At 52.8% G+C, this 26,753-nt stretch overlaps 1 protein-coding gene and 1 long non-coding RNA gene across 6 annotated transcripts in view; one reads left to right on the top strand and one right to left on the bottom strand.

Annotated features, from left to right (window-relative positions):
- Positions 1–6,089: 6,089 nt before the first annotated feature.
- On the bottom strand, positions 6,090–8,509 carry LOC132596783 (uncharacterized). Its single transcript, XR_009562786.1, has 2 exons — positions 8,020–8,509; positions 6,090–6,934 (listed from the first exon to the last, which is right to left on the bottom strand). It is a non-coding gene; the product is annotated as an uncharacterized lncRNA (long non-coding RNA).
- A 430-nt stretch (positions 8,510–8,939) lies between these two features.
- PRIMA1 (proline rich membrane anchor 1) overlaps positions 8,940–26,753 on the top strand; it is a 63,799-nt gene continuing 45,985 nt past the window's right edge. For 3 of the 5 annotated variants that reach the window (XR_011377266.1, XM_060295225.1, XM_060295227.1), the window contains exons 1-3: positions 8,940–9,100; positions 9,883–10,006; positions 16,979–17,114. Coding sequence is in view for 4 of the 5 variants with exons in the window: in XM_060295225.1 (XP_060151208.1) it covers positions 9,914–10,006; positions 16,979–17,114 (229 nt within the window). In the remaining variant the exon portion in view is untranslated. The other 2 variants (XM_030883495.2, XM_060295226.1) reach the window with 2 other exon arrangements.

Raw genomic sequence — 26,753 nt, 5'->3', positions numbered from 1 at the left:
GTGCTGGCCTCTTGGTTTGGGTTCTCCCCAAAGCGGTGTGAGACCAGGACTCGTGTGGGTGATCTGTTTGGAAGGTGAGCCCAGAGGAGGAGGGAGGAGCCAGTTAAGGCTGTGTTAATGGAGACAGTTACCCGGCCCCCTCACCGCAGTCAAAAGGGCCTCAGTCCACCGAGGGGGGACCCCCAAGGAAGTGTAAGAACGAGCTTCAGAATAGTCTTCAAAGAAAGGCAGGCCAGGGTATGTGTCCACAGCCCTACTCCATTGTTCAGGTCCTTCGGGAGGCCTCGCTCCCCACACTTCTGGTTTCTCCCTGCTTTCCTTGGCTCTCAGGCAGCTTACTGGGCGGGGCGGGGGGTCGGGGTGGGGGGGGACCCCAGCGTGCAGAGGAGCTGTCCATCATGGCTGTGCTGAAACCAGTGGTGTGTTGAGCGGATGTGGTGCAGGATACAGGAAGTATCCTCTCCAGGCTATGAACAGAGAAGTCCAAAGCCCCTGCCCTCAGGAAGCTTACATTTTAGTATGAGAGGAGACACATACTGATCACAGGAAACAAGTTTTAAAAGTGTGTATTAGGAAGCAATATATACTAGTGAGAAAAATAAAACAACATGGGAGAATGGGGAAAGCCAGCAGGCGTTGGCTATCAAGTTAAATAGGGTGGTCAGCACGGGTCTGGGTAGAAGAGTGACAGGCAAACAAAGACTTGAAAGGTGTGAGGGAGTGTGCCCTGCTGAAATGGGGGGAAGGGCGTTCAGGCAGAGGGAACAGCCAGGCCCAGGCCCTGGCCCTGGCCCTGAGGCACGCTTGGGTCTGAGTGTTTAAATAACAAGGAGGCTGGAGGCAGGGTAACAGGAGACGGTGAGAAGGGATGTTGGAGAGTGAAGGAGACCCTTGCACAGAGGCCCAGTGGCACTGGGTTCTACAGTCACTCTCAAATATTTACGGAGCCCCTGTTAGACGTGGGGGGCTGCTGGGTGTCTGAACTCAGAGATGAATAAAACAGAGCCCCTTCCCCCAAGGCCCGCACAATTAGGAGAGGAGACAAACTTGCACCTAGGCGGAACAGACAGGATTTCTTGAGGGCCTGCGCTGTGAAGGCGCTGGGCTCTACGCTTTACATGCGCTATTTCTAGTATTCCCCCTGTAGCCCAGCAAGGTGAATGTCAGCACCCTTGTTTTGCAGACAGGACAAGTGAGGCTCAGAGAGCTGAACGGAACTTTCCAGATTCCTCCCCTGGTCAAGCAACCCCAATACCAGAGTTCTTTCCATTAAGTCCACGCCCTGCTGCATCCCTGACTGCCCATGTCCTGATAATTCCAGTGCCACGATGGAGAGGTGTGTAAGATCGGGAGAAGGGAGACAGGGACAACTGTATAGGAATTAGCCAAGTTGGCAGGAAGAGAAGGGATTCTCAGCACAGGAAACAGCGTGAGCAGAGCTGGGAGATATGAAACAGCAGGAAGTGCTGGAGCACCAAGGACAAAGAGGGGAGTGAGTGTGGAGCGGCAGGGCCTGGGGACGCTTGGGCGCTGTGTGAGAGTCTTCTGGGGGCTTGAAAGCAGAGAAGAGAAACGGTCCTATTTGCAGCTAAGGAATCATGTATGTGTCTCCTCCCTCTACTAGAATGTGAGAAATTGGGGAGGAAGATCTATCTCCTTCATCCTGACGGCTCCTGCTTGGCCCAGCACGTGGAAGAGAAGAGATGAAGCCAGCTCTCTCAGCTGGGCTGGCATTTGGACTTGACCCACTGGGCCAGAGGGGTGGCCCCCCGAGCAGTTCCAATCAAACGTCCTCTTGGATCACACCTGTGTGGACTCTCCTGTGACACTGGAAAATGGCACTGGACCAGGCGGCACCACCGAGCATGCCCAGTCCTGACAATTTCCCCCAAAGTTTTGGTCCTTTCTTAGGATTTAAGAAAGGACAACAAATGAGGGAAGATACAAGTGGTTTTAAACAAAAGTTTAAAATCCGGGCTTCTTCCTGACTCTCCTCCATGTCCAAACGTCTGGCTGCAAGAAATCTAGACCAAAATGTTCTTGGGGAAAGGGCCTAACTCAGAGTCTGGGGCAAGGCAAATCTGCCCACATAGCCCTTGTAATGAATCCAGCTCAGCTCTTAGGTCACTGGTTGGAGTGTGGGACCAACCTCAGAAAGACCAGTGAGGTCTGGGACAACACCTAGGAGAGACTTGGGTTCCCGCTCCCCCGATACGAGGGCAATCAGGAAAATGTCCTCTCTGGACAGAGTCACAGCTGATCTATCAAAAGTGACATAGACGATTCCATATTTCACTCAAGCAGAGGTAATGAACGATTTGGACACCACCAATGTCTTTTTCAATAACTGTGTTTATTTGCAGTATTTCAAGACGTAATTACCCTGCATAACTTCATGGTTCAATGAGGGCTCTTTTACTGGTCATAAAGTGTTTCCTTTGTTTCCTTGTGTTTTACTTAAAAAGATTCCTGATGCCAATTAGCACTTTTGCAAAAGGGCAGCGTTTTTGCGCCTTTATCCGTCAAAATAATTAGAGACTCCTTTGCTGAGCAATTATTATGTGCCAGGCTAAGTGTTTATATGAATTATCTCAGTTAATCCTTCCAAGAACTCTGCAATCTAACTCTATCTAAATACTATAATTCCTGATAGACAAAGAAAAGGAGGCCAGCTTTTTTTTTTTTTTTTTTGCTGTACGCGGGCCTCTCAGTGTTGTGGCCTCTCCCATCGCGGAGCACAGGCTCTGGACGCGCAGGCTCAGCGGCCATGGCTCACGGGCCCAGCCGCTCCGCGGCATGTGGGATCTTCCCGGACCGGGGCACGAACACCGTGTCCCCTGCAACAGCAGGGGGACTCTCAACCACCGCGCCACCAGGGAAGCCCTTTTTTTTTTTTTTTCATAGAGGCCAGCTTTAAAGGTTAGGGTATTCTACAAAGACTCCACAGGTTATAAGAATCAAGCAGTCTGGCTCAAGAGCTGGTGTTCTCGACACTCATGAGACTCTTCCCACCTAGAACTTGCCTGGATGCACAGGAGTGGGGACCTGAAGAAGACCATCTGGATGCTTAAGGAACCCCTTTGAATTTGCTGTGGGCCTTCAGAGGCTGCGGTAGGAATGCAGTGTCCTACTTCATTTTATGCATGTGGCCACACCCTCTAGAGCCCATGAACCCTCCAAGAACTTGTCTGAGCCTAAACTCCCCAGGAACCGGAAGTAAAGCAGAGGTAATAACAGATTTGGGGGGAGTGAATTTCTAGGTCAGAAAGAGCAAGGGGAAATTGGCAGGGAGGCAGGGAAGGAAGGAAGGCAAAGAAAATGTGGGCCCTTCACTGGTCTGGCCGCAGCTTTGCTGGGGAACACAGCCAACTGCTTAGTCACACAAGACAGACTCGAAGAGGCCAGATGGAACCAGATGGAGATGGAACCACGGATGGAGAAAGGGTGATGGATCATCTCCCACATCTTTCCCGACCCTGTCTCTCCTTGATCCAAGTCTGTATCACAGAGACTTAACTCTCTACACTTTCAGGTCCTCTTCCTTGGCCCCTACAGATAGCTGCTCTGGGAGTCGGATCCCATCCACCATGGTGTGGGGCTTCGTCTGAGTATGGGATTGGTAGTAGGAGCCCAAACCTCCATGAGTCTGGTCCCCTCCATTGCTGTTGGGACCCCTCCTACAGTGGGCATGATGGAGGCCACACTGAAGCTCAGCTCTGCCAAGGCGGGGAGGCTGAGATGGCCACAGTGATAGGAGATGGGATGGTGGTAGCTCTGGCCGCCCTCTCCAGGGAGCAGAGTAGGGAAGCAGGTGGAGCCAGACAAATCTAGGTGCCTAAATGTGGTCTAATAGAGTCCACCCCCTGCATTACTCAGAACTGTTCACATCCTTCTATGCTATTTGCAAGTAACTTGAGAAGAAAATGCCATCAATTTGAGAGTGAAGGTACAAGTCCAACCGTAACTTCCTAACAAGACAGAAAAGATGAGCAAGCCAAGCTATAGTCCCACTGCTGCAGCTGGTCCTAGGGCCATAATTGATATTCATCATCTCCCCCCGCTACACCTCCCAGTCTAGATTTCTATGGCCAGCTTTTCAGCTGGTCCGGGGTTCTTACCTGGACGGTCTTTGGACGTCTTAACTGCCCGTTCATGTTATCTCTGAGCAGAGAAGCTCCAGAGAATCCCAGAGTATCAGCTCGAGCTGCCATAACAACATACCACAGGAGGGGTGGCTTAAAGAGCAGAAATTGGGCTTCCCTGGTGGCGCAGTGGTTGAGAGTCCGCCTGCCGATGCAGGGGACACGGGTTCGTGCCCCGGTCCGGGAAGATCCCACATGCCGCGGAGCAGCTGGGCCCGTGAGCCATGGCCACTGATCCTGCGCGTCCAGAGCCTGTGCTCTGCAACGGGAGAGGCCGCAACAGTGACAGGCCCGCGTACTGCAAAAAAAAGGAAAAAAAAAAAAAAGAGCAGAAATTCATTTTCTCACAGTTCTGGAGCCTGGGAGTCCCAGATAAAGGTCCATAGAGTCGGTTTCTGGTGAGAACTCTCTTCCTGGCTTGCAGAGCTCTTCCTCTGAGCACATGCAGAGAGAAGGAAAGAGAGCTCTCATCTGTCTTCCTCTTCTTGTAAGGACACCAATTTTATTGGATTAGGGCCCTACCCTTATGAGCTCATTTAACCTTCATTTCCTCCTGAAGACCATTTCTCCAAATACAGTCACATTGGGGAATTATGGTTTCAACATACGCATTTGCGGAGTGGGGGCGGGTACAAAATTCAGTCCGTAGCCAAATATACTCTTCCCCGTGCCCACTGCGTAACAGCAAGCCTAGATCCCCATGGTAATCAAGGATGACCGCCCTGCCAGTATAGCAACTCCTCTCTCTGACTGCTGGTCCACTGGCAAGAGAAGCCCAAGGTGCCCAGGTAGAACTTACGGCTTTCAGTTTTGAGCATCCCTTTCTGTGTTCACTGGTGGAGGCATCAGCTTCTAGGAGCCAAGACCGCTAACCGCTGAGTGTCTACATTTGCAGGAACAAAAAACACAGAGTCTGCAGGTATCTCTCTGACAGGTGGGCTCAGAGGGGCCAATCGTACTTCACTCCTTTGTTCCCAGATTTCGTGTGTTCTTGCTGTTGGAGACACATCTATCAACTCACATGCAACCAGGAGAACAATGGCCCAACCCCACAGGTTGTTGTCTCCCAGCTGATGCCACGGCTCAGCCTTCAGCAGACCAAGCCATCGTTCAGGGAAGCACTAAGATGGCCAGAGAGAGGGGCTGGCTGACTTCCACAGGATGGGTCATCCTGTCCAACTGATTGCTGAGAGCCTCCTTGGCAATAGATGCTCCCTGGTGAGTATGAATATGAGGCAGGACCATCCGTACCCTTTGTGTCCACCCCTATGAGTTCATCCATTGACTATTCACCTGACCTCCATGCCCCTGAGTTTTCAGTATTGTTATTTCCATAAACAATTAGCTGAGCCACTTCCCCCTGCAGACCCAAGATTTTCAGGCTTGTTCGCCCAAATATTCCTATTCTAGATCACAAGGTCCAACTCTTTCCCTATCAGAGCCCTGATGTGAACAGCTGAGTGGCTGCACGTGTAGTGTTCTTTCCAGCTCTGCCACCCTTACAATCAGATCCTGGGCCTATTGTTCAGGTGCCTCGTGGATGTCAAGAGATGAGAGTGTCCTTAAAGCTTTCACAAAGTATGCCTCAAGTTGGCAAATAGCTTCCCTATCACTTTCTTTTTGCAAAATCTCCAGTGCTGTCAGAAGAAGCCATCTAACCTCACAGTCTTTACGATTATCATTGATCAAACACAGTGCCCACTTGACCTCCCATAGCCTTGCTTTTTACCCACATCTCATCTCGCTTAGCCAGAGGTGAAGCTTTACAAATAGTAATGTCAAATATATGCGTGATTATGACCTGCTTCCCGTCAGTAATGGGGCCCCTATGGCTTCCAGATAGACGGGAAATCCAGCTCCAACATCTGACCCTGAAGACTTGCTTTCTGGACCACCTGTGGTGCCCATTGTCCCCGGTTCCTTAGGAGACAAAGCATGAAGCAATGCTTGCTTGCTAACACTTTATTGAGGGCTACAATTCTAGGACAAGAAAAAGAAAAGAAAACGGAAGTAAAGGAAGGAAGGAGGACAGTAAATACAAGGCTGTGGGTTATCCAGGTGGCTGCATCTTTGGAAGAAAACATTGCCAGTCACTCAATCACACCTCCTGGACATCTCCTGACAGGCCAAATGGAACTACGACCGTCCATATGCTGGTTCCCTCCCATCTCTTGTCTTTTGTTCGTCAAAATTTGCTGCAAGGTTTAACACCCCTGCATGTCTTTTTTTGTGTGTGTGGTACGCGGGCCTCTTACTGCTGTGGCCTCTCCCGTTGCGGAGCACAGGCTCCGGACGCGCAGGCTCAGCGGCCATGGCTCACGGGCCCAGCCGCTCCGCGGCATGTGAGATCTTCCCAGACCGGGGCACGAACCCGCGTCCCCTGCATCGGCAGGCAGACCCCCAACCACTGCGCCACCAGGGAAGCCCGCCCCTGCATTTCTCGAGGAGAGTTGCCTGGCCCTGGTAGGCAGATCCCAGGTACCATGGGTTGCTTGGTCTTCACCCTAACAGAGGTGTGATATTCCACGGCGTTAGGAGGGCTGGGAGAATGTGGAGCCAGCTGACTCTCAGGAGGTGCGTATACTGGGTCCAGTACAGGAATACTGAAGATCAGAATGGATGATGCAGGCTTTCCAAGAGGCACAGCCTGCCTAGGCTCTCCTGAAGTGTTGGACCTCTGGTTGGGGCCAGTACTTCTGAATCCCAGGTGAGCAGCTGTGTGATCCTGGGAAAGTCACATCTCTGAACTTGTCAAATGGGGCAATTACATTTACCCCACAGAACTGTAAGAACTGAATTAGAATGTGATTTAAGAACATTTTTAAGTAGCAAAGTATTCCATATAAACCTCAGGGGCTGCTGTCATATCTAAACACTGAAGTCGTGGACTGAACAAAATACCCTGGCCAGCTTAAGTGGAAAGGCATTAAAATACCGTGTTATTTTGACCTCAGCTGACCAACAGGGCTCATTCTGTGCCTCATTCTCCTGCTTCAAACCACGGGTGAAAGCAAGTAGTCCAGGAAGTCCCTCCTGCCCCGACACCTGTATTTTCTCCCCGTCCCTCCTCCCACTATGATGGGCCCCTTAAAGGCAACAAGAAGATCTGATTTGTCCACTGCTGTATACCCAGCATCGAATGCTCTGTCTGGCCCTTAGTAGGTGTTCCAGACACTGTGTATGGAATGAATGAACAAATGAACAAGCATCTCCACATCTTTGCCCGGGGGGTTCCCAATGCCTGAAATACTCCCCCACTCCCAGCTGGTCACCCAATCTTGGAAGCCTTTCCTGACCCTCCTTCCAACAGAAGGACATGAAGCTGCAAACACCTCACATTTCAGAGTTTTCACTGATCTCTCCTCCCCTTATAGTGCTTTTGTCACACACAGCTGACAGCAGAATGCCAATGGACAGTGGAATGGCTGGTTTTGTTATCTGTCTCCCAGATCAGACCCCAAGCTCTTGGAGGGAAGGGACAGGGCCTCGTTCACGACTGTGTCCAAACATCTCCTTGGTTCAGATGCGGCTCTACGGAGTTTGCATGGAGAAGAGCCTCGGGTCCGCACTCGATATGAAAGAGTTCGCTAGGAAATTGGTCTGAAAGCCGGTTTGCAGAGCAGTTTATAGAGTGTGTGTTTACAGGGCGTGACTTAAGGGTGCCCAGAGAGATTGGGGAAAGGAACTAAGTAAATGCTCCTTCGATGAACGAGCTATGGTGTCTGACTCTCCGCTCTCTGTCCTGACCCCCTGGTTCCTTCACCCAACCTAAAAATAAGATTGTCCATGCGTTGGGGGCGGGGCGCTCTGGAGAGCGCCTCTATAAATCAAAGCTCTCGTCAGGCGCTCTCACCCGATCAGCGGAGGCCATGCATACCTGTGGTGCGGCCTGGCGGGGCCCGGGGCAGCTTGTTTGAAAGAAACGTAACGCGCTACTTCGCCACCGACTTGTTGATAATCTCGCCTCAAACAGGAGTTTGAGATGGCTGACGAAAAGCAGTGGTGGAGAGGTCCTCCCCGGGGCCGTCGGCAACTCCTTCCAAGGTGCAGCCGTGTGGCTGGAACGGTCCCCCCGCCCGGGACTACAGAGGGGAGAACACAGCACTTGGCCCCGAGAGTGGCGGCCTGCACCTCGAGCCCGGGCAACCGGGGCGCCTTCGGCACCGTCCGAATGGGGTGGAGGAGGGGAGGGATTCCGCAGGGATCGAGCGCAAAAAGGGGTCTCCACGAGTCAGTCCTTACTCCCTTCCCGCCCCCTCGGAGAAACTTGGCGGGGGCGGGGGGGACGGCAGGCAAGGAGCAAGACCCTCGGGAGCTGGAGTCTGCCTCGCGGGTGGATAAATAATTAAGCGCCCAATACACAATAGCCTCACTAGATGGAGACGAGGAATCACTGCAGCGGCGCTGGCGGCAGCTGCGGCGGCGGGGAGCGCGGGCGGGAGCGCAGCCCCGGGCGGGAGGCGGGCGAGCTCTGGCTCGGCTCACGTCTGTTTTCCTTTTTCGTGCATTATTTATTTCGCCTCCGCCCGCGGCCCTGCGGCCAGAACAGGCGCTCGAGGCCAGCGCCTCTAGCCGCTGCTTCTCACGGGCTGGCGTAACGGGCGGCCGGAGCTCGGGCACACCAGCGCCCCGGGCAGCCGCGCGGCGCCACCGGGGAGGGCGGGGACCCGGGGAGGGCACGCACCGCCCGCTCCAGGCGGCTAGGAGGAGACTTTCCCCGCCCTCCGCCTCCGCCTCGGCAGCCCGCCCCGGCCCTGGGCGCGGGGTGCAGCCCCTCCCGCCCCGCGCGCGGCCAGGCGCAGCCCGGAGCCACCGCGCCCTGCGCCCCGTGCGAGCGCGCCCTGCCGGGGCCCCGGCTCAGCCGCCCCGGAGGCCCAAACCGCGCGCAAACTTTTGCTCCAGTGTCCGGCGCTCCTCCCAGGCATGTGAAGCCCCCAGGCGCCCGCGCAGTCACCAGGGTGAGGACCGAGGCCCCGCCTAGAGGGCGGGGGACTGGGGAGGCGGCTGGCTTTAAATGGGGGCCGTCCGGCCGCTCGGGAACAGATTCTGCCGCGGGGGGGAGCGGGCGCCTCCCTTCCTCGCGCCGAGGATCGGGTGGGGCCGCCGCCAGGCAAGGTGGCGTAAGGCCCCGGAGGGGTGCGGGCGGAGATGGAGACGCGGGGGGAGCTCGTGCCCTGAGGCCGGAGGCCGGGGCTCGGCAGAGCGCGAGGGCAAACGGGGCGCGCACTGAGGTGCATGTGTTGCAGTGTGCGCAGTGAGGGCCGGCGGGGCAGAGAGGGTGCACGCAGCGTGTACAAGCGGGGTCAGCGAGCGTGCGGGCAGGAGTCGGTAGGTGTGCACGGCCGTTTCTGTGGGTGTGCACGCAGGGTGAATGGTGCCCGCCGGGTTTGAAGTGTGCTCACAGTGGGGGAGAGTTGTGCATGGCTGTTTCTGGGGAGGTGCACGGGCCTCGGTAAGCGTGCTTGGCTGTTTCTGGAGGTGTGCACGGGGCCAGGGTTTGCGCGCAGGATTCCGGGGGCGTGCACCACGACGGACTGTAAGTTCTTGGATGCCGGCCCCTGTGAGTGTGCATGAAGGGTCAGCGAGGATGCAAGCTGGAATGAAAGGCCAGGCTTGGTTTACGAGGGTGCCCCAGGGTGCGGGGCGTGCCCGCCCAACCGGGACTGCTACGTGTGTGCGGGTGCGCAACCACGGTGGTGCCGGCGGCGCCTGCCTGACCCGAGCTTTGCTCCCCTGACAGTTCGCCCCGGGAGCGGGTGCCGCGGGCCGAGATGCTCCTCCGGGACCTGGTGCTGCGCCGTGGCTACTGCTGGCCCTCACTGCTGCTGCACTGCGCGCTCCACCCGCTCTGGGGCTTCGTGCAGGTGAGCGGTGGCGCGGGCTGCGCGCGCCTGAGGACCTCCTGGTCAGGACCGGGTAGGGGGTGGTTGTCACTTCACTCCCACGACCCTGGCTTCCTGAAAATCGCCCCTCTGATTGGTCCTGGGAAGAGTTTAGGAAAAGAAAGGATGCATACTCTCGCTCTGAAAAGATAAGAAACTCCTGAAGGAGGCTTCGGTCCTGGCCTGCTGAGGCCTTCAGGACAGCGCCTTGGAACAGAAAGGGCTGAGGGAATGCCTTCTTGATGATAATATTCTATTGCAGAAATGCAGACAAAGAAACCTTAGAGCTTTTACAAAGTTAAAAAGAAAAATGATACCAAGAATATACCTTCTTTATTTTCCGTCAGAGCCACTAGTAAGCTTCATATTAGCCTTCTTAAACTGGACTTCAACACAGAAGGGGTTGTTTCTTGTAGGTAGTAGAGTTGAGGATGTGGACAGGTTTTGCGAGGTGGCCACTGGTGGGGGAATGTAAGAAGGAGCTGTCCATCTATAAGGACTGCCTGAGGATGGAATCTTCACCCCGGGCCCCCCAGTCCCCAGGGCAGAGACCAGGTAGCCACCAACTCGAGTGACCTGTGTTAGGGTCAGAGAGATGGTAAGATGGGATGGTCCCTAGTCCCTCCCAGAATGCACACAGTCAGCAGTACAGTGGAATGGTGAAGAGGTGGACTTTGGTGTCAGCTCTGAATTTTGAGCCCCAGCTCTGCCCCTTACCAGCTGGGGGACTTTAGACAGTGCGCTTAACCTCTCTGGGCTCTGGTTTCTTCTTCCTCCCTGTGCTATTATAAGTACTTGATGAGATAAAGATTACTTAGCGCAGCTCCTGAACCATAATAAACACTGAATGGTAGCTGGTGCTGCTATTATTGATGTTAGTAATAGTAACGTCACGCCTCTGTCTGGCTAGCCAGGTACTCTGTTGATTGCTACGTAGTCTGATCAACAATTTTGAATGGTTTTGATCAGCATTTTTACCATTTCAGTCATTGAAATACCCACTCTGGGGTGTTTGCAGCTTCATGTCCTTCTGTTGGCATTTTGGGGCTTGGGGACTATTCAGGTAGTTGCCCTGAGTAGGAGGTGACAGTCCAGAGAAGATGGGATTGAGCAACACTGCTTGCCAGGCTGCCAAGGCTCATGAGCTGTCCCAGGTGACGGGGCGTTGCTGGGAACCAGGGTGGTCAGTCCTGCTTGTATGGCAGCCCTGGTGACCCCTGGAGAGAACCAGGGGCTCTAATGCTGGAACCAGCCAGCTCGGGGGAGAGCTCGAGTGGGGGAGGGGCATACCCCCTGCTGCAGCGCCAGGCCCATCTTGTGCTCTCTTCCCTGGCTTGCTTCTGTGTCACTCACAGTTGTTTTCCTTTCGGAATTTGACAGCTTTGTTTAATGTGTGAAGCGGCAGTTATTAAACTCAGCTCTGCCTCCTCGGGATTCAGACTTTTGTCACTTCGAAACACTTGGGTGGTTTGGGACCAGTTTCTCTCGTTCAACTTTTAGCTGAACCTCAGGTGTTAAGCTCACTTCCTTTTTGTATTCGTTTGTTTACAATTTTCCCTCTTCTGGGAGACTTTTTCAGCTAGTACAGAGAGCAACATGATGATGTTGTTAATCTCCAAGGACTGGAATTTTCTGCAGGAACTAGCAGGATAGAAACAGCAGCTCCACCACCTCCCTACCCACTCCCACCACCAAAGAAAGGATTTCGTAAAGCAGCTTCGTTTTTTAGCAGTGTTCTTCAGCCAGGCAGTGCTCACACAAGCAAATGTGTGTGTGAGTTTGTGTGTGTGTATTTCAGATGCTGTTTACTCAATACAAATCAAGTTTTGTGGAAATCAATTAGAAAAGAAATCCTCCAGGCAAGTAGAACGGGTAACATCTTGGCTGGAGGCACTGGAAAGATTAATCTACAAATGATAAGGACTGAGAAGTCAAGGGAAAAGGGGCTTTGGAAGGAATGGATTTGGTTTTTGAGCAAAAGAGCTGAAACCAGAAGAGAGAGGAGAAGAGGAAAAATCAAAGTGCACAAAGCCATGTGTTTTCCTTTAATTGGAGAGAGTGTCATTTGTCACGTCATAGGAGTTTCTTGAATATAAAGAAATCTATCTGTGCTTTCATGAACTTTTTGCCAGAAGAATCCCTCTAAGTCGTAAACATCTGGAAGGGTGAGACCAGCACAATAATTGGTGAAGCAAGAGGTCTGTGGTCCCTCAAAGCATCAGGTTCCAACCTTGAGATCAGCCCGGAGCCTCTGGCTGCTGCCTGGATGATAAGAAACTTAATCATTACAGTCAGATGACATTAAATGGCCACAAGGTTGGTGGGGGCACTCTTGAGGCTCTTCCCTTTTTTCCTTCATGTGTCTGGAGTTGAGACTTTGAGCTTTTGTGATTTAGGGTTCTTCTAAGTTCACTTCCACATGAGTCCTTTTTTTTTTTTTTTGCAAGTGAAGAGGATGACAGGCTGGCGAATTTATTAGGTGTGACAGGAGTGTGTCTCATCAAGTTACTGTGGCGCTGTAACAGTATCGAGTTACTGTCTCGATAAAAGATGCCAGAAGCCATCATCCTTGTGGGCGCCCCCCTAAAGCAATTGTCATGGAGACAGGCTCTGATCCGGGCCTGTGGGTCTCTGTGTGGCAATGAGGAGCCATCCCAGACCCAGGCGATGCCGACCCCCTGCCCCTGTGGTCAGTCATTACAGCTTCACTTATTTAGTCAGCTGCAATTATTGGGCACCTACTGTTTGCCAGGCCTCCCGTGTTAAGTGCAAGGGATCTAGGGGTCCCTGCCTTCATGGCATTGACAGTCTAGCACCGGAGAGATTGTGAGACAAGTCATAATAGGCAGGAGTGCTCAATAGGAGCAAATAGCTTAGAAACGGGAGCTTGTGGAGGATTCAGAGAAACCTCGCGGATGCAGCGCTTCGGCTGAGACACGGACAAGGAGAAATCAGGAGTCAGGATGCAAGCGTGAGTGAAGTGTCCAGGCGGAGGAGGGAACAGCCCCGAGGTGGGAGGAGAGGGCAGGGCATTGGAAGAACGCAGGCGAGGCCTCTGTTGTAAGCCACTAACATCGTGTCTTACAGTTTGGACTTGATCCTGAGGGCTCTGGGGGCCGTGGAAAGTTTTAAGAAAGAGACGACACAACCTCAGATTGGCATTTTAGAAATCTCAGTCCAGCTCCAGCACAAAGTTTGGATTCAGAGAGGGGGCGAGGCAAGGGGCACAGGGGCTGGTGAGAGTAGGGTTGCCAGATTTAGCAAATAAAAATACAGGCGGTCCAGTTCAATTTTCAGATGAACGATGGATCGTTCTTGAGCGTTAAGTATATCCCATACAATATTTGGGACATATTTATACTTAAACAATGTTGTTTCTCTAAAACTTTACAGGGTGCCCTGTATTTTATCTGGCAATGCTAGGAGAGAGCAGGGCTACCCGGTGGGGATGTGATGGTGTCCTGGTTTAGGGCTGTAGCACTGGGAGTGAGGAGAGGTGGATGGATTCAAGGACTATTTAGGGGGACTGGGCCAGAGAGCTACACTGGTTGGCCAGAAGTGGGAACTGGCTGCCACAGGACTGTGTCCCCCAGACCACAGTGCCAGGGACCAAATCCAGGTGACTGCGGAAGCTCTCTGGGCCCCAGGATTCTGGCCCCAGGAGGACGCGGCAGAGCAGGGACAGGATGGCAGGAGATGGCGAAACCGGAATAAAAAGTGGTCACAGGAAGTCACGATACCGGCTTTAGGCGGGTGGTTGACCTCTCTGGGCCTCTGCTCCTTCTTGGTTAAGTCTAGCTAAGAGCAAGTGACTTCAGGGGCAAGTTGCTTCTCCTGGTAAGACTCCCCAGGATGTAAACCAACCAAGCTAGGCATTGAGACAAGCTCGTGGTACTGAGGTTTCCTCTCTGCTGGTCTAAACACAACACTGCCGACCCGCAGAATCCCAAAGTGGACCCGGAGCTGGGGGATGGGGTAGATCCCACGTCTCTCCACTGCTGGGCAGACAGCCCCCGGGACACGTTTTTACTGAGCGCCGACGGAACGCCGGGCCCTGTGCAACTTTGGTAAATCACTTAGCTTTTGCCAAGCCTGTCGTCCCAGCCGGTAAGCGTGGATGATAAGAGCTACCTCTCTTGATTATCCTCATGGCGAAAGGAGAGCCTGTTTCCCATGACTGACACACAGTAGGGCTCAGGAAGTCACGCTTAGTCAGGATTGATAAAGCACAGACCCACTACCTTTCTGCTCCAAGATGCTCACAACTTAGTGTGGGAGGACATTAACAGTGGGAAAAGGGCCCCAAAGGGGAGGGTTTACGAGGTGAAGAGGCAGCACTGGGCAGCTGGGTCTCATCTGGGGGGGCGTGGGGTTCAGGACAGATTGCCTGGGAAAGCCACGTAAGAGCTGGGTTTGAAGGATGCATAGAAGTCGGCAAGTGGATAAAGGACCTGTGTAACCAGCTGTCAGTCTAGGAGGCTCAGCGGCCACAGGCTTGCACTGGACCAAACCAGTGAGGAGCCCCAGGGGTCCCCGCCTTGGGGAGAAGGACAGCCCGCTCAGGCCCGCTAATTTTGTGATGACCTTTGGGTAAGCAGTTATGCCCGCTCGCATTTCAGTGGGACCGTTACACGAGAGACCACAGATGTTTAACACGCCGTGTGTGCCTGCACTTCCCCCACTTCAGCCTTGAAACTTGGCCCTGGTTTCCCTGCCTGTAATTTCATCACATTAAGCACTCTTATCCATATGTGCCCTTACAGCCTCTCACGAAAATAGGTCATTGTGTTGGGCCAGGTTAAAGAAACGTGCTCCCCTTGAACGTTCTTGCAGAAATTGCACCTCGGAGGGTGGGAAAGTAATTGCTTTGGCGATGGCATCGCTTGAGGTTTGCACACTTGGTAGAGTTCAGCGGAGAAGCAATCTCAGAGGCCAGCCGTTGGGAGAAGGGAGAGTTTGAGCAACCGCCATGGTCTTAGAAGGTCAGAATCCAGATGGTGATGGGAGGGCTGACAACTACGCTGGGGGAGAAGCCAGTGGATTTGCCATGACATCTAAGGAGTTAATCATCTCCGTAAAATAACAGAAAAGGCTCACGGTCTGAGGAGATGCTCTTCCCGGCGGGAGGTAAGATTGCCTTCCAGAGTTTGCAATGCAGTCAGTGGTCCTTTAAAAACACTAAAAGGTGGTGAGCAGGAGCTTCGTGGCCTCGTCAATATTAAGTCAGGGCTGTGAATCAATCCACCGCCTGCTGCCATTCCGGTAGCCGTTACCCATCCTGTTCACACCTGCCAAGTGGCAAGGGAGCAGCCGAGCCCTGCTGGCTCTCTCTGCGGGCCTGGAACACGTGCAGCAAAGGGTCTGCACTGGCCCCCAAAGGCAGGCCTTCCGTGGCTGGTTGCAGGGAAATTGGGGATCTGGGTTTCTACTCACCGGAGATGACAGCCAGAGAGATGAACTGTGGGCATCACTGAAGTAGGGGGTGACCACCAACTCTTCCTTCATGGCTTTAAATCAGCTGTTCTCTGGACAGGCAGAAAATGCTAGGTTCAAAGGTCTATGGCCCTCTGCCATAGAGAGGGATGTTGGCAGTTGGTCTAAACCAGCCATTCTCTCACTGGCTACATAGTTTAACCTGGGATGCTTCAACAAATACGCATGCGCAGCTCCGCCTGTAGAAATGCTGACTTCACTGGCGTGGGAAAAGCTCGAGCATGGGTATTTTTTAAAGCTGCCTGGAGATTCTGATGTGCAAGAAAGGCTGGGAGCCACTGGGTGAACACAACCCACTTTTGCTCCCCTTTTTAGTTTACAGATGGGGGACGTGGGACTGGTGTTGAAAGAACACCAGCCCAGGAATCAAGAGGTGTGGATTTTGGTGAATTCCAGGCATTTCCTTAGGTGTTATGATGGCGAGAGAAAAAACAAAAGGCCTGACCCCTGACCCCACAGACCTTAGAGTCCAGTGGTAGATAGGCGGCTGAGCTAGGTAAACGCCCCCGTGTGGATTTCTGCCTCACAGAGTGAAATCCGGTGCCAGGAGAACCTGTAAAATGGAGATCTGACCTGGTGGGGGCGGGGCGGTCAGAGATGCTTCCCTGAGGAGGTGATGGCCAAGCTGAGTCATGGGTAAAGCAGAGGGAAAGGTGTCGGAGGAGATTCCAGGCCACTGGAGCAGCGTGCTCAAAGGGAGGGAGCGTGACCAGGCGCCAGGCACCGGAAGGAGGGCTTCGAGAGCAGAGCAGAAGGCCAGAGCAGGAGGGGAGGGGGCCCTCCCTTGCAGGGCCCTGTGGCCCGGTGATTCCCCTGAGCTGTGGGTGAGCATCCGGGCATGGCGGGGCGGGGGCCTGCAGGCAGTGTGGTCAGGTGTGTTTCCCACAAGGCCACTCGGGTGGCTCATGCATCACACTGGGGAGGTTGCTCTGCTCCCCGTCGTCACGTGCGCCACCAGAGCAGAGGCCTGGCCGGGTAAGGTTCCTCCACCAAGGTGGGGGGACCTTGGCCCAGAGTGGACACACAGAGGCCATCAGGAGCTGTGGCCAGAGAGGAGGTGAGGGCTTGGTCCTGCACCGTAGCCGGGCAGATGGGAGAAGTGGTTAGGTCAGATTACGCAGAAGGTAAAATCAGTGTCCTGTCACCATCTGGGTGTGAGAACCTCAGGCGGCCACTTCTCCTGCCTGGGCCTCAGTTTCCTCATTTGCACGATGGGGAGATTCTAGAAGCCTCTCATGAATGCCCAAGCCAACTGTCCCGGTCCCACAGAGCTGGAAATACAACCTAGGTCTCCATCCCTGCCAGGCCAGCCCCGCGTAACACTGTTCCCTGCGACCCAGCCCAGTTTCTGGCTCTTCCTCCTGCCTAGGTCTGGGGAGGGGTGCGTGCGTCGGGGTGGTCCCCTTTGGGCTCCCAGATGCCGCATTGGCTTCTCTCGGGCGCCCGTGCCCATTCCTGCAGGTGACACACGGGGAGCCCCGGAAGTCCTGCTCCAAGGTGACGGACAGCTGCCAACACATCTGCCAGTGCCGGCCCCCGCCCCCGCTGCCCCCGCCCCCGCCGCCCCCGCCGCCTCCCCGACTTCTCTCCGCCCCAGGTAAGTAAAGGCTCAGCTCTGGTTCCGGTTTCTCTTCGCGTTTTCCTGGGCCCAGGAAGGACCTGGGAAGCAGGTTCCCGGGAAGCCAGGAAGCAGAGGGCAGCCTTGCTTCCTTTGTAATTTTCCACTGGCCGAGCAGGAGGGAAGCCAAGACCCAACTTTTCCCTGCAGTCTGCAGAACGCCTTTCCCACAGAATGTTCCTGTGAGATGGAGAAGGATGTTTCTCCATTGGTTAATCAGATAAAAGTCAATCTCCATTTGATGAGTGGCTCTGCCTGGATTGTTCCGAAGGCCAGACCTTGAAGGGGGGCAACCATGGGCACTGGTCTGAAATACCCCTCTCATGAGCATGGTTTCATTTTTTGATTTTAATGCATGTGTAAGGGAGCAATTAGTATAGAACCGAGGTGGAGGCTCTGAGAGCAAAGTTACACGGGTGCCGTTCAGCTATTTGCAGCAAGTTCTGCTACACACACACACACACACACACACACACACACACACACACACACACCCCCGCGCATCCCCTCCCCCGCCTCGTCACTTGTTTTCCTTGATTTCATCTCTGAACAATCTGATTGCAAACAAAGGAGGGTTTCTTTAGCCAGAAATGGCTTCAGTCCTGACCCGTAGGGGTTAAGTTCCCTGCTTACAATTGCCAGTTGATAAGGTCTCTAACAAGAGATTCTGTATTCGGGTTTGATCACTCAAGTTGCGGCCTATAGACTGCCCAAGCTCATGTGTGGAGCCACCTCATTAAACACATCTCCGTTGAGTTATTTGGGGCATGTTTTAAATAACTTGGACGAGGCTTATTCTCTGGTAAGCTGTGTTTCCAAGCTTGCGGTGTGCAGGCAGGGATGCGGTGTTCTGGTGGAATCTTTTGCAGTTCCCATGTGTTTCTGCACTTTGTCTGCTAGGCCCCCACCTGTCTCCATTCTTCCCTGACACACGTGGCTCAGTGCTTCTCAAAGTGTGGCCCTCAGCATCGCCTGAAGCATTCGTTTTAAAGTGACGCTGCACAGGGCCACTTCAACGCACTGAGTCAGAGCCTTCGGGGTGGGACTTAGGAAGTGGCATCCTAACAAGTTCTGAGATGATGCAAGTGCAAGTTAAAGTCAAGAACCTCAGCCTACCAGGCCCTGTGCTCCCGGCCTCTGCAGGGTCCTGCCATCCCAAGATGCTCACCCTCCTTCTGTCTCCTGAAGGAATCCCTGGGCTGTACTGTAGGGCCCCGCCTCAGGCCCCTGGCCCCTCACTCCCTTCCCTTCCATGAAATTCCTTCTCCCTCTGCTATTCAAGCTCCAGGCCCCTGCTGCTTCCAGGTGTGTTTGTACCTAAATGGATCCACATCCGCCAGTTAGAGTCTGTTCAGTTCATCTTGTGCGAACCGAGCATCTGTGCCAGACACAGACCTGAAAGACCGTTCTGGTCTCTGGGATCTCTCGGCCTCAAGGAAGGCCTTCTGTCAGCAACCGACAAAAAGTGACCTGAGAGAGCACAGAAATTGTTCTCCAGGTGCACTGGAAATCCTTGAGTGGCTGGGCCAAACTACAGCCACAATAACATTGACTTGGGTCTTCATAATAAATGGAATTGTTCTAGGTCATTGAACGGGTGGTGGGGAAAGGGCATCCAGGCAGAAGGACCATCGAGAGCAAAGGCTTGGAGGTGTGACGCTATGGGACTTCTCATGGGAGGTCCAAGCCCCTCAGACTGTGATGTGCCTTGTGTGCCCGGCCGAGTAGATCACATTTCATCCTGTGAATCGCTGTTTGCCAAACATTCCCCTATCCAAATACCTCCTGTTGTTTGCCTTATTTTTTTTTTCTTTAAACAGACTCACTTTTGTGTTGATACAAATTAATCTCCAAAGAAAACTTTAATAACTACCATCAGTGAAAAACCAGAATCACTTGCGTAAGTAGAAGGTGACATAAAAACAAATGCAAACACACCGGTGTTTTAAAGTTCTAGCCTGTCGTGAAAGGTTCTGAGCTCGAGGCCTCCTTTCTTTCTGCTAAAAAGGGAGCGCAGCAGGTGGTAGGTAGACGGGTGGCAGAGCTGTAGTAGCCCCGTGCGGAGATAGTTCTCAAGAAAGAAATCAGAAGGTTTGTGAGAGAATCAAAAGGGGCCTAAGTTTCTTGTTCTATGTTTCTGTGTGTCTGAGCACCAGGTCCACGTGTCATCCAATACCAGCTCACTTACCTGCAGGGACACGCGCCCCATCCTTTAGGAAACGCTACTCTGGGCAGCGATGAGCCCACGAAGGTATTAAGCAAAGAAGTGACACGATCCCACACCGTCCGCTTCAGAGTCAACTTTCCTGACCATGTGGAGGGTGGATTGGGGTGAGCTACCCGACTGGGGTAAAGAGGGGACCACTGAGATACTTCAGGCCCCAGACCAGCCATGAAGGCCTGAAGCCAGGTGGGGGGCTGTGGAGAAGGGGAGGCGGGTGGCCGTGCCAGGTGTGAGGGGACGGAGGCCTCCTGTGAGCTTGAGGCCTGAGAGCACTTCTGGGTTGGAGGACAGCAGGTGTAGTTTGATTCTATGGTAGGACTTTTTCAGTTACAGATTCTATGGTAGGACTTTTTCAGTTACAAGTAGCAGAAACCCATCTTGAAGTGGCTTAAGTGATGCAAAAACTAGAGAGAGCTGTTCGTTTTTTGGCTCATGTATTGGAATATTCCAGCAGCAGGTCTTATATGATGACGGTACTGGGTTTCTGTGTCCATCTCTCTCTTGTGATTTCTCTCGGGTCACCTTTTCTCTCAGGCAGGCGCAGTCTCTGTGGCTCCAAGCTCCAGGATTCCGTCAACCTTACAGTTAGTAATCTCCCTACAAGGAGAGCTTCTCTTCCTCAATCATTCAACTAAAGACCCAGGGCTGACTTTCACTAGACCAGCTTGAGTCACATGTCCATCCTTGAACCAATCATGATGGCCTACGAGATGGAATGTGCTGATTGGTCAGGCCTGGGCCATGTGACCACGGTTGACAGTTGAGGCTTATGGATAGAGGTTAAGAGGGTGGTGGCTTCTGAAAGGAAAATCCAGGTAGAGGGGTTGTAACCCAAGGATGAAGACGTGGACACTGGGCAGGAGGACAGTGGATGCACTCCACAGCCATGGGGTTCCTGGAAGATTAGACCAGTGGCAGAGAATGTATTTTGTACACTGTCTTGGTTCTCACTGAGCTCAGCCCAGAACCCCACACACGAGTACTGCCCGCTAATGTCAGACAGAGCTATGGCCACATCCACAACTTCTGCATATTCTTTAATCCCTGAGGAATTAGCCTCTCCCAGAGGGCACGGGGCTTCAGCAGGTGTGCACGGAGCTCCCCAGGTGCTGGCAGGGGCTTGGAAGTCAGCTATGATCAAGAGAGGAGCAGCTCCTGCCCACAGGGAGCTCACGGTGCGGTGGTCCATAATCTGCAGAGGGTGTGTCTAGGAGTGTCCTTTCCTGCCATCTTTCTGGATACACTGGCTCCAGGCACATGCCAGCCTTTGCTCCTTTGGTCATCAGATGTGCCTGCATCCCTGCCGCTCACAAGGGCTTCTGATTTACCTGGTGAACGTTTGCCGAGTGTCTGCTCTGCGTCCAGCCCTGTGTTGGGTGCACTGAAGGCCCACAGAGAGTTGTTCTCAATGGCGGGGCCCGAGTAATGAAAAGACTGAGAACACGGCATGAGAGGTTGAGACCCTGAGCCTGGGTTGATGTGCCAGCCCTGCCACTTCCTCTGCATGATGATAAGAGGGCTGATAAACTTTTTTTTTTAATTTTTATTTTATACTGGACTATAGTTGATTTACAATGTTGTGTTAGTTTCAGGTGTACAGCGAAGTGAATTAGTTATACATATACATATATCTATTCTTTTTCAGATTCTTTTCCCATATACATTATTATAGAATATTGAGTAGAGTTCCCTGTGCTATACAGTAGGTCCTTGTTGGTTATCTATTTTATATATAGTAGGGTGTATATGTTAATCCCAACCTCCCAATTTATCCTTCTCCCCAGCCTTTCCCCTTTGGTAACCAGAAGTTTGTTTTCTATGTCTGTGAGCCTATTTCCGATTTGTGAATAAGTTCATTTACATCATTCTTTTAGGTTCCACATATAAGTGATACCATGTGATACTTGTCTTTCTCTGTCTGACTTACTTCACTTAGTATGATAATCTCCAGGTCCATCCATGTTGCTGCAAATGGCATTATTTCATTCTTTTTATGGCTGAGTAATATTCCATTGTATACACGTACCACACCTTCTTTATCCATTCATCTGTTGATGGACATTTAGGTTGCTTCCATGTCCTGGCTATTGTAAATAGTGCTGCAGTGAACATTGGGGTGCATGTATCTTTTCAAATTATGGTTTTCTTCAGATATATGCCCAGGAGTGGGATTGCAGGATCATACGGTAGGTCTGTTTTTAGTTTTTTAAGGAATCTCCATACTTCTCCATAGTGGCTGTACCAATTTACATTCCCACCAGCGGTGTAGAAGGGTTGAAATAGGGCTGGTAAACTTAAGCCTGAGTTTTAGGTGTGAGGTTTTCACCCACCAATGGGGTTGACTGGAGGATTCATGTAAGTGGCAAGCACTTTTGAAAACTGGACCGGTATCCATTGCTGCTAACCACTGTGGGAAACGGTATCCATTGCTGCTAACCATTGTGGGAAAATCTTTCTGATAAAGAGCAGCCTCTGAGTGTTAGACTTAGGGAAAAAAGCAGTGCTTTGGGGGAAAGATATTTAATTCCAAAAGGGGCAGGAAGGGAGGATCAGGACAACATGGGAGAATTTCCAAGTAGACCTCGGATAGGCAGGAGCACAGGGTGGCCGGACAGTCCATGGAGAGGCTGAAGCAAAGGCCCGGAGTTTGGAGCCCGAGGATCAGGCAGGAGGCGCCCTGCTGCAGGAATGTCCTTCTGCAGGAGCGTGGACGTTGGTACACGTGTCGGGGATAGAGGGAGAAAGAGGACACAGGGAAACCTCTGTACCTACTCACACAGACCTATAAAGTCGCCTGTAAAAGGAAGAGCCAGAAACATTTGCCAGAATTGTTGGGCATCCTCCCTGTGGCCACGCAGGCCTCCCTCTTCATCCAAACAGCACCTGCTGCTGCCCTGCTGCTCCGGGCTACCAACGTATCCCGGGTTGGCCGGGACTCTCCTGGTTTTAGCCCTGAAAGCCCTGCCTCCCGGGAAACCCTGTAGTCCTGGGCAAACTGGGATGGTGGGTCACCTACTGCTGGGCCACCCTTCTGGCAGTGGCAACATGGTCTTTCAATTTATTTCTTATGTTTTATTTTGTTTTACTGTGAAACTTTCAAGAGCACTGTCCCCTCACCCCCCGCCTCCAGCTCCATTCTAGAACGTGTTGATCACGGGGGCAGCTCAACCCCACATTTGTCTGTGGGTCCCCAGCTCGGCTGCCCCTCCCAGCCGCCCTGGGACGTCTGTTGAGACAGCCTTGCCCTGAGTCCTGCTTGCCACCGAGAAGGAACTTGGAAAGGGTTCTTGTGATGTGGAAGATTCTTGACCGGCACCTCCAGTTTCTGCCCTTTGTTTCCCCAGCTCTGCCCACGTCCTTCACACTTTAGGTGGCGACTGCCTAGGGCAGCTGCACTTTGTAAACCTTTGCAAACAGTGGGAGGCACTAGACTGGGTGATTCTCAAATGCAGGTGTGGTCCGAATCCCCTGGAGGGCTTGTCCAAACACAGGTTGCTGAATCCCATCCCCAGAATTCCTGATTCAGTCGGTCTGGGGTGGGCCAGAGGATTTGCATTTCTAATATATTCTCAGGTGACACTGATGCGCTGGCCGGCCAGGGCACACCCTTTGAGAACCAGTGTCCTAGAGAACGGCAGTCAAGTCAAGGGACTTTGGAGTTACGTGCAGCTCTTCCACTCCGAGCTCTGCGACCCTCGGCACACCTCATCCCTCTCAGCCTCAGTTTCCTCATCTGTAAAATGGAGCTAATGATACTTAACCTCAGGAGGGATTGCAGTGAAGACTGGAAATTATACAGCCTGTACTTGGCAGAAACTACATGCTTAAAAGTGGTGTTACAGCACAGTGGCTCAACCTGGCTGTCCTGCCCTCTAGATCTGGGGTCCACCCTTGTTCATGAGCTAAGTGATTTGGGCAACGTGTCCTTAACAGCTTGGGACCTCAATTTCCACATCTGTGAAGTGGGGCTAATGACAATACCTGCTGCATATGGGCTGGGCGGTTGTGAGTATTCCATGCCATGAAGTTAACACAGCGCAGAGCCTGGAACCCAAGTGACACTCACTGAATGGCAGCTAATAAGTAATACTAATGATAACAGTAGTAGTAATAATTATAATAATAGGTCACTGACGTTCAGGTTGGGAGTTGTTTAAACGTGGTTCCGGCACCTCGCTGCTGAGAAAGGAACATCTGATTAGAAACGCAGGGAGGAAATGAGTGCTTTAAGGATGTGTAGATGCCCCTAGGTATTCAACAGGAAAGAAAAGGTTTACTGAGAGTACCACTCCTGCCCCAGTAGGGGCAGCTGTCACCAGGCTTGTGATCCCCAGGGTCAGCCCCAGAGTCCCTGGGTGAAAGTATTTCTGGAAGGCATGGGCAGAGGTGAACCCTGGCAAAGCAAAGGAATAGACGTGCTCGAGGACCCGACCAAAAAGCCCACGGCAGCTGCCAGGGCTCAGGACTGGGCCGACTTTGTAAATGTCAGTGATGGCCCACTCGTCCCCGCGTGTGACTCAGACGCTGCGGCCGAGGAAGGAGCCGTGTACCAGCCCTCAAGGAAGAGCATGTACACCCCCTCCACGAGACCTGCTTCTGAGGCTGATGGGGCCAAAAATAGCTGTGGCAGAACAGAGGCGTGAGCCTGCATTCCCATAGTGCCTGTCTTTAAGGAGCTCAAAGCACTGAGATAGATTTGATTTTTCGCCTTCATTTTATTCTTAGAAAAACCCGAAGAGAGGTTGACTCCGCAAAGGTCACACAGCAGTGGTGGAGCTAGGAATGGGGCCACCTGGTTCCCTTCCTATGTGCCAAGGGCCACGTTTTAACAGAGAGAAGCAAATGGGACTGTGGAAGTTCTAGAATGCTTTTCTACTCAGCCAGAACACTAGGAGGAACTGGTACTCAGCCCCCGGTACTGAGGTGGAAGGTCTGTGCTTCTCTTCCCCTTTAATCCTCACGTACTCCTTTGTAGGAGGTCGTATCAGCCCCGATTTCCCTTAGGAGCCTGGGACTCAGAGGGTGACTTACTTGTTCTCGGCGGCCCAGCTGGTAAGGAGGGGAAGTACTTCCAGGTCACCGGATTACTTCCTGCCGAGTCCTCTGCCTAACTCTCCTCCTCCATCCCTGAGAGTCCGCTTCAGGGGTCCCCTTTCCTCTCCTTGAATGGGCCTCGCTCCTTCCTGTCTCGGAGCCTCTTGTATATACTAGTCCTCGTGTCTGCCAGGCATCCCCTCAAAGTAGTTAACCTCAACTCAGGCAGATCTCAGCTCAAATATCCTCCAGAAAACCTTCCCTGACTTCTACAGAGGTCACTCTGTTGCCTATTCTGGGTCTCGATGGCTATGGGGTCAGTCGCGCCAAAAGTTAGTGGTTAAAAAAACAACCCAAGTGTACTGTCCTTTCCTCTCAGCAGTTATGGGGGGTGACGGGGCTCCACTAGGAGGGTCTTGCTCGGGGTCTCCGTGCAATTGTAATCAGTTGGCTGGAGCTGGAGCCACGTCGAAGGCTCCCTTGCTTGTGCCTGGTGGCTGATGAGGGCTCCTGGAGGGGTCCCCAGCTGGTCTTGTTTCTCCACGTGGCCTGGGCTTCCTCACAGCATGGTGGCAGGGTTCCAAGCTTGAGAAGCAGGTAGAAGCTGTATGCCTTTGATGATGTAACTGAGGAAATCATGCGGCATCGTTTCCGCTGCATTCTGTTCCTTGGAATCGAGTAACCAAGGCTGCTCAGCTTCTAGGTTCAGGGAATTCGATTCCACCTCATGGTAGAGGAGTGTCAGGGAATTTGTGTACGTTTTAAAACCACACACATACATACACACACTCTTTGAACTTTTTCTTTTCCTTTATAGCAATCATTCTACTTTTTATATCTAATTAATCATTTGACTAATGCCTGGGCTTTTTGCTGGATACAAAGAATTGCGTGTGTCCGCCGTGTCCACTTACAGCCCCAGCTTGTTGGCATATGCCTGGCACATCACAGGTCCTCAGTAGCTACTAATTTGTTTCTTTTGCAAAGATTCTTACGCTCTACTGTATGCCAGGCACTGTGCAAGGTTCTGGGCACTGTGCCAGGCACTGTACAAGGTTCTGGGAGTGCAGTGGTGAACAGGATGGAAGGGTCCCTGTGTGGGGGACAGAAAATAAACCAAAAATATCGCCAGAAAAATAGAAGATAGCGTATCCTACAAAGGTAATTAGAATCACAAGATCTGATAGGGGGTGACTGGGTGGTCACTTAGATTGTGTGGTCTGGGGACAGGAGATGACATTTCAGCTGAGACCCGATTGAAGGGAAGGTGTGGGCAAGGAAGACGTGGGGGAAGAGCGTTCCCAGCAGAGGGAACAGCAGTGCGAGTTCCTCGTGCGCTCGGGGTGTGTGAGGGGCCGGGGCTGCTGGCTGAGGCGAGGCCCAGGGGGAGGGCCTGGGAGGCCAGGGAAGGGGTTGGGGTTTTATCTTAAGTGTAAGCAGAAGCTTCGAGAGGGTTTTGAGCAGGGCTGTGGTGTGGCCTCATTTATACTTTACAGAGCCCGGCTCCTAGCAAGGAGGGTGTCCCTTCGGTCCAGGGGGTGATGGGGGAGCCTGTGAGGTGGCCTGGATGGGGGGAGGGGAGAGGCAGCAGCGTCAAGGCCTGGTTTGATTTAAGATGGTTTTGGAGGTGAGGTGATGGCTGCGGTTGTAGGGAACGAGGGCAACAAGGATGCTGTTAGGTCCTGTGGAATGAAGAAGCGGGGAAGCCTCAGGACGTCACTCACAAGCTCCCCCTCCTTGGTCCCCTTGGACGTTTGTGATCTCAGCAGCGGGATAATGATGCAGACCCGGGTGGTGCCGGGAAGAGGTGAGCGTGTGACACGGGACTTTGGATATCCAACACAGGCTGTGTCACTTGGGTCGCTTCTTGTTTCACGGGCCATGTTGGTGCCAAGCTGGTCTTCACTGCCGCCGTTGATCTGGACCCTGGGGTATTGGATGTTCATCATTTGCGGGAGGAGGGGTTTCTGTGCTGTTATCTTTGAGCCACTTGTCTGGTCTGTGAGTAGTAGGATCTGGTGGCTGGGCCCGGCTCTGTCTCTTACCAACTGCGTGCTGGTCACTCAACCTCTCTGAGCTTCCGTTTCCTCATCTGCCGAAGGGGGTTCAGGATGCCGTCCTCCGAAGGTACTTGTGGGAGCATGAATAATATGTGGGCCTAGCCCAGCACCCGCTACGTTCCCACTCCCAATAAATGGGCTCTTGTCAATATAATCCTTGCTTGAGCAAATCTCTTATCCAAACCAGTCTCAGCTCTCCCATCCCTAAGAAGGCCTGGCTGGCTCTGCCCTGAGTTCCCCTCGACACTGAGCATCACGTGTATGGTAGCGTGATTTTCTTGTGCCCGAACTCGAGTGTCT

This window comes from Globicephala melas, chromosome 2 (genome assembly GCF_963455315.2).
Source record: "Globicephala melas chromosome 2, mGloMel1.2, whole genome shotgun sequence".
Taxonomy (NCBI): Eukaryota; Metazoa; Chordata; class Mammalia; order Artiodactyla; family Delphinidae; genus Globicephala; species Globicephala melas.
The sequence above is the reverse complement of the archived record's forward strand: the minus strand, read 5'-3'. Positions and strand labels throughout refer to the sequence as shown.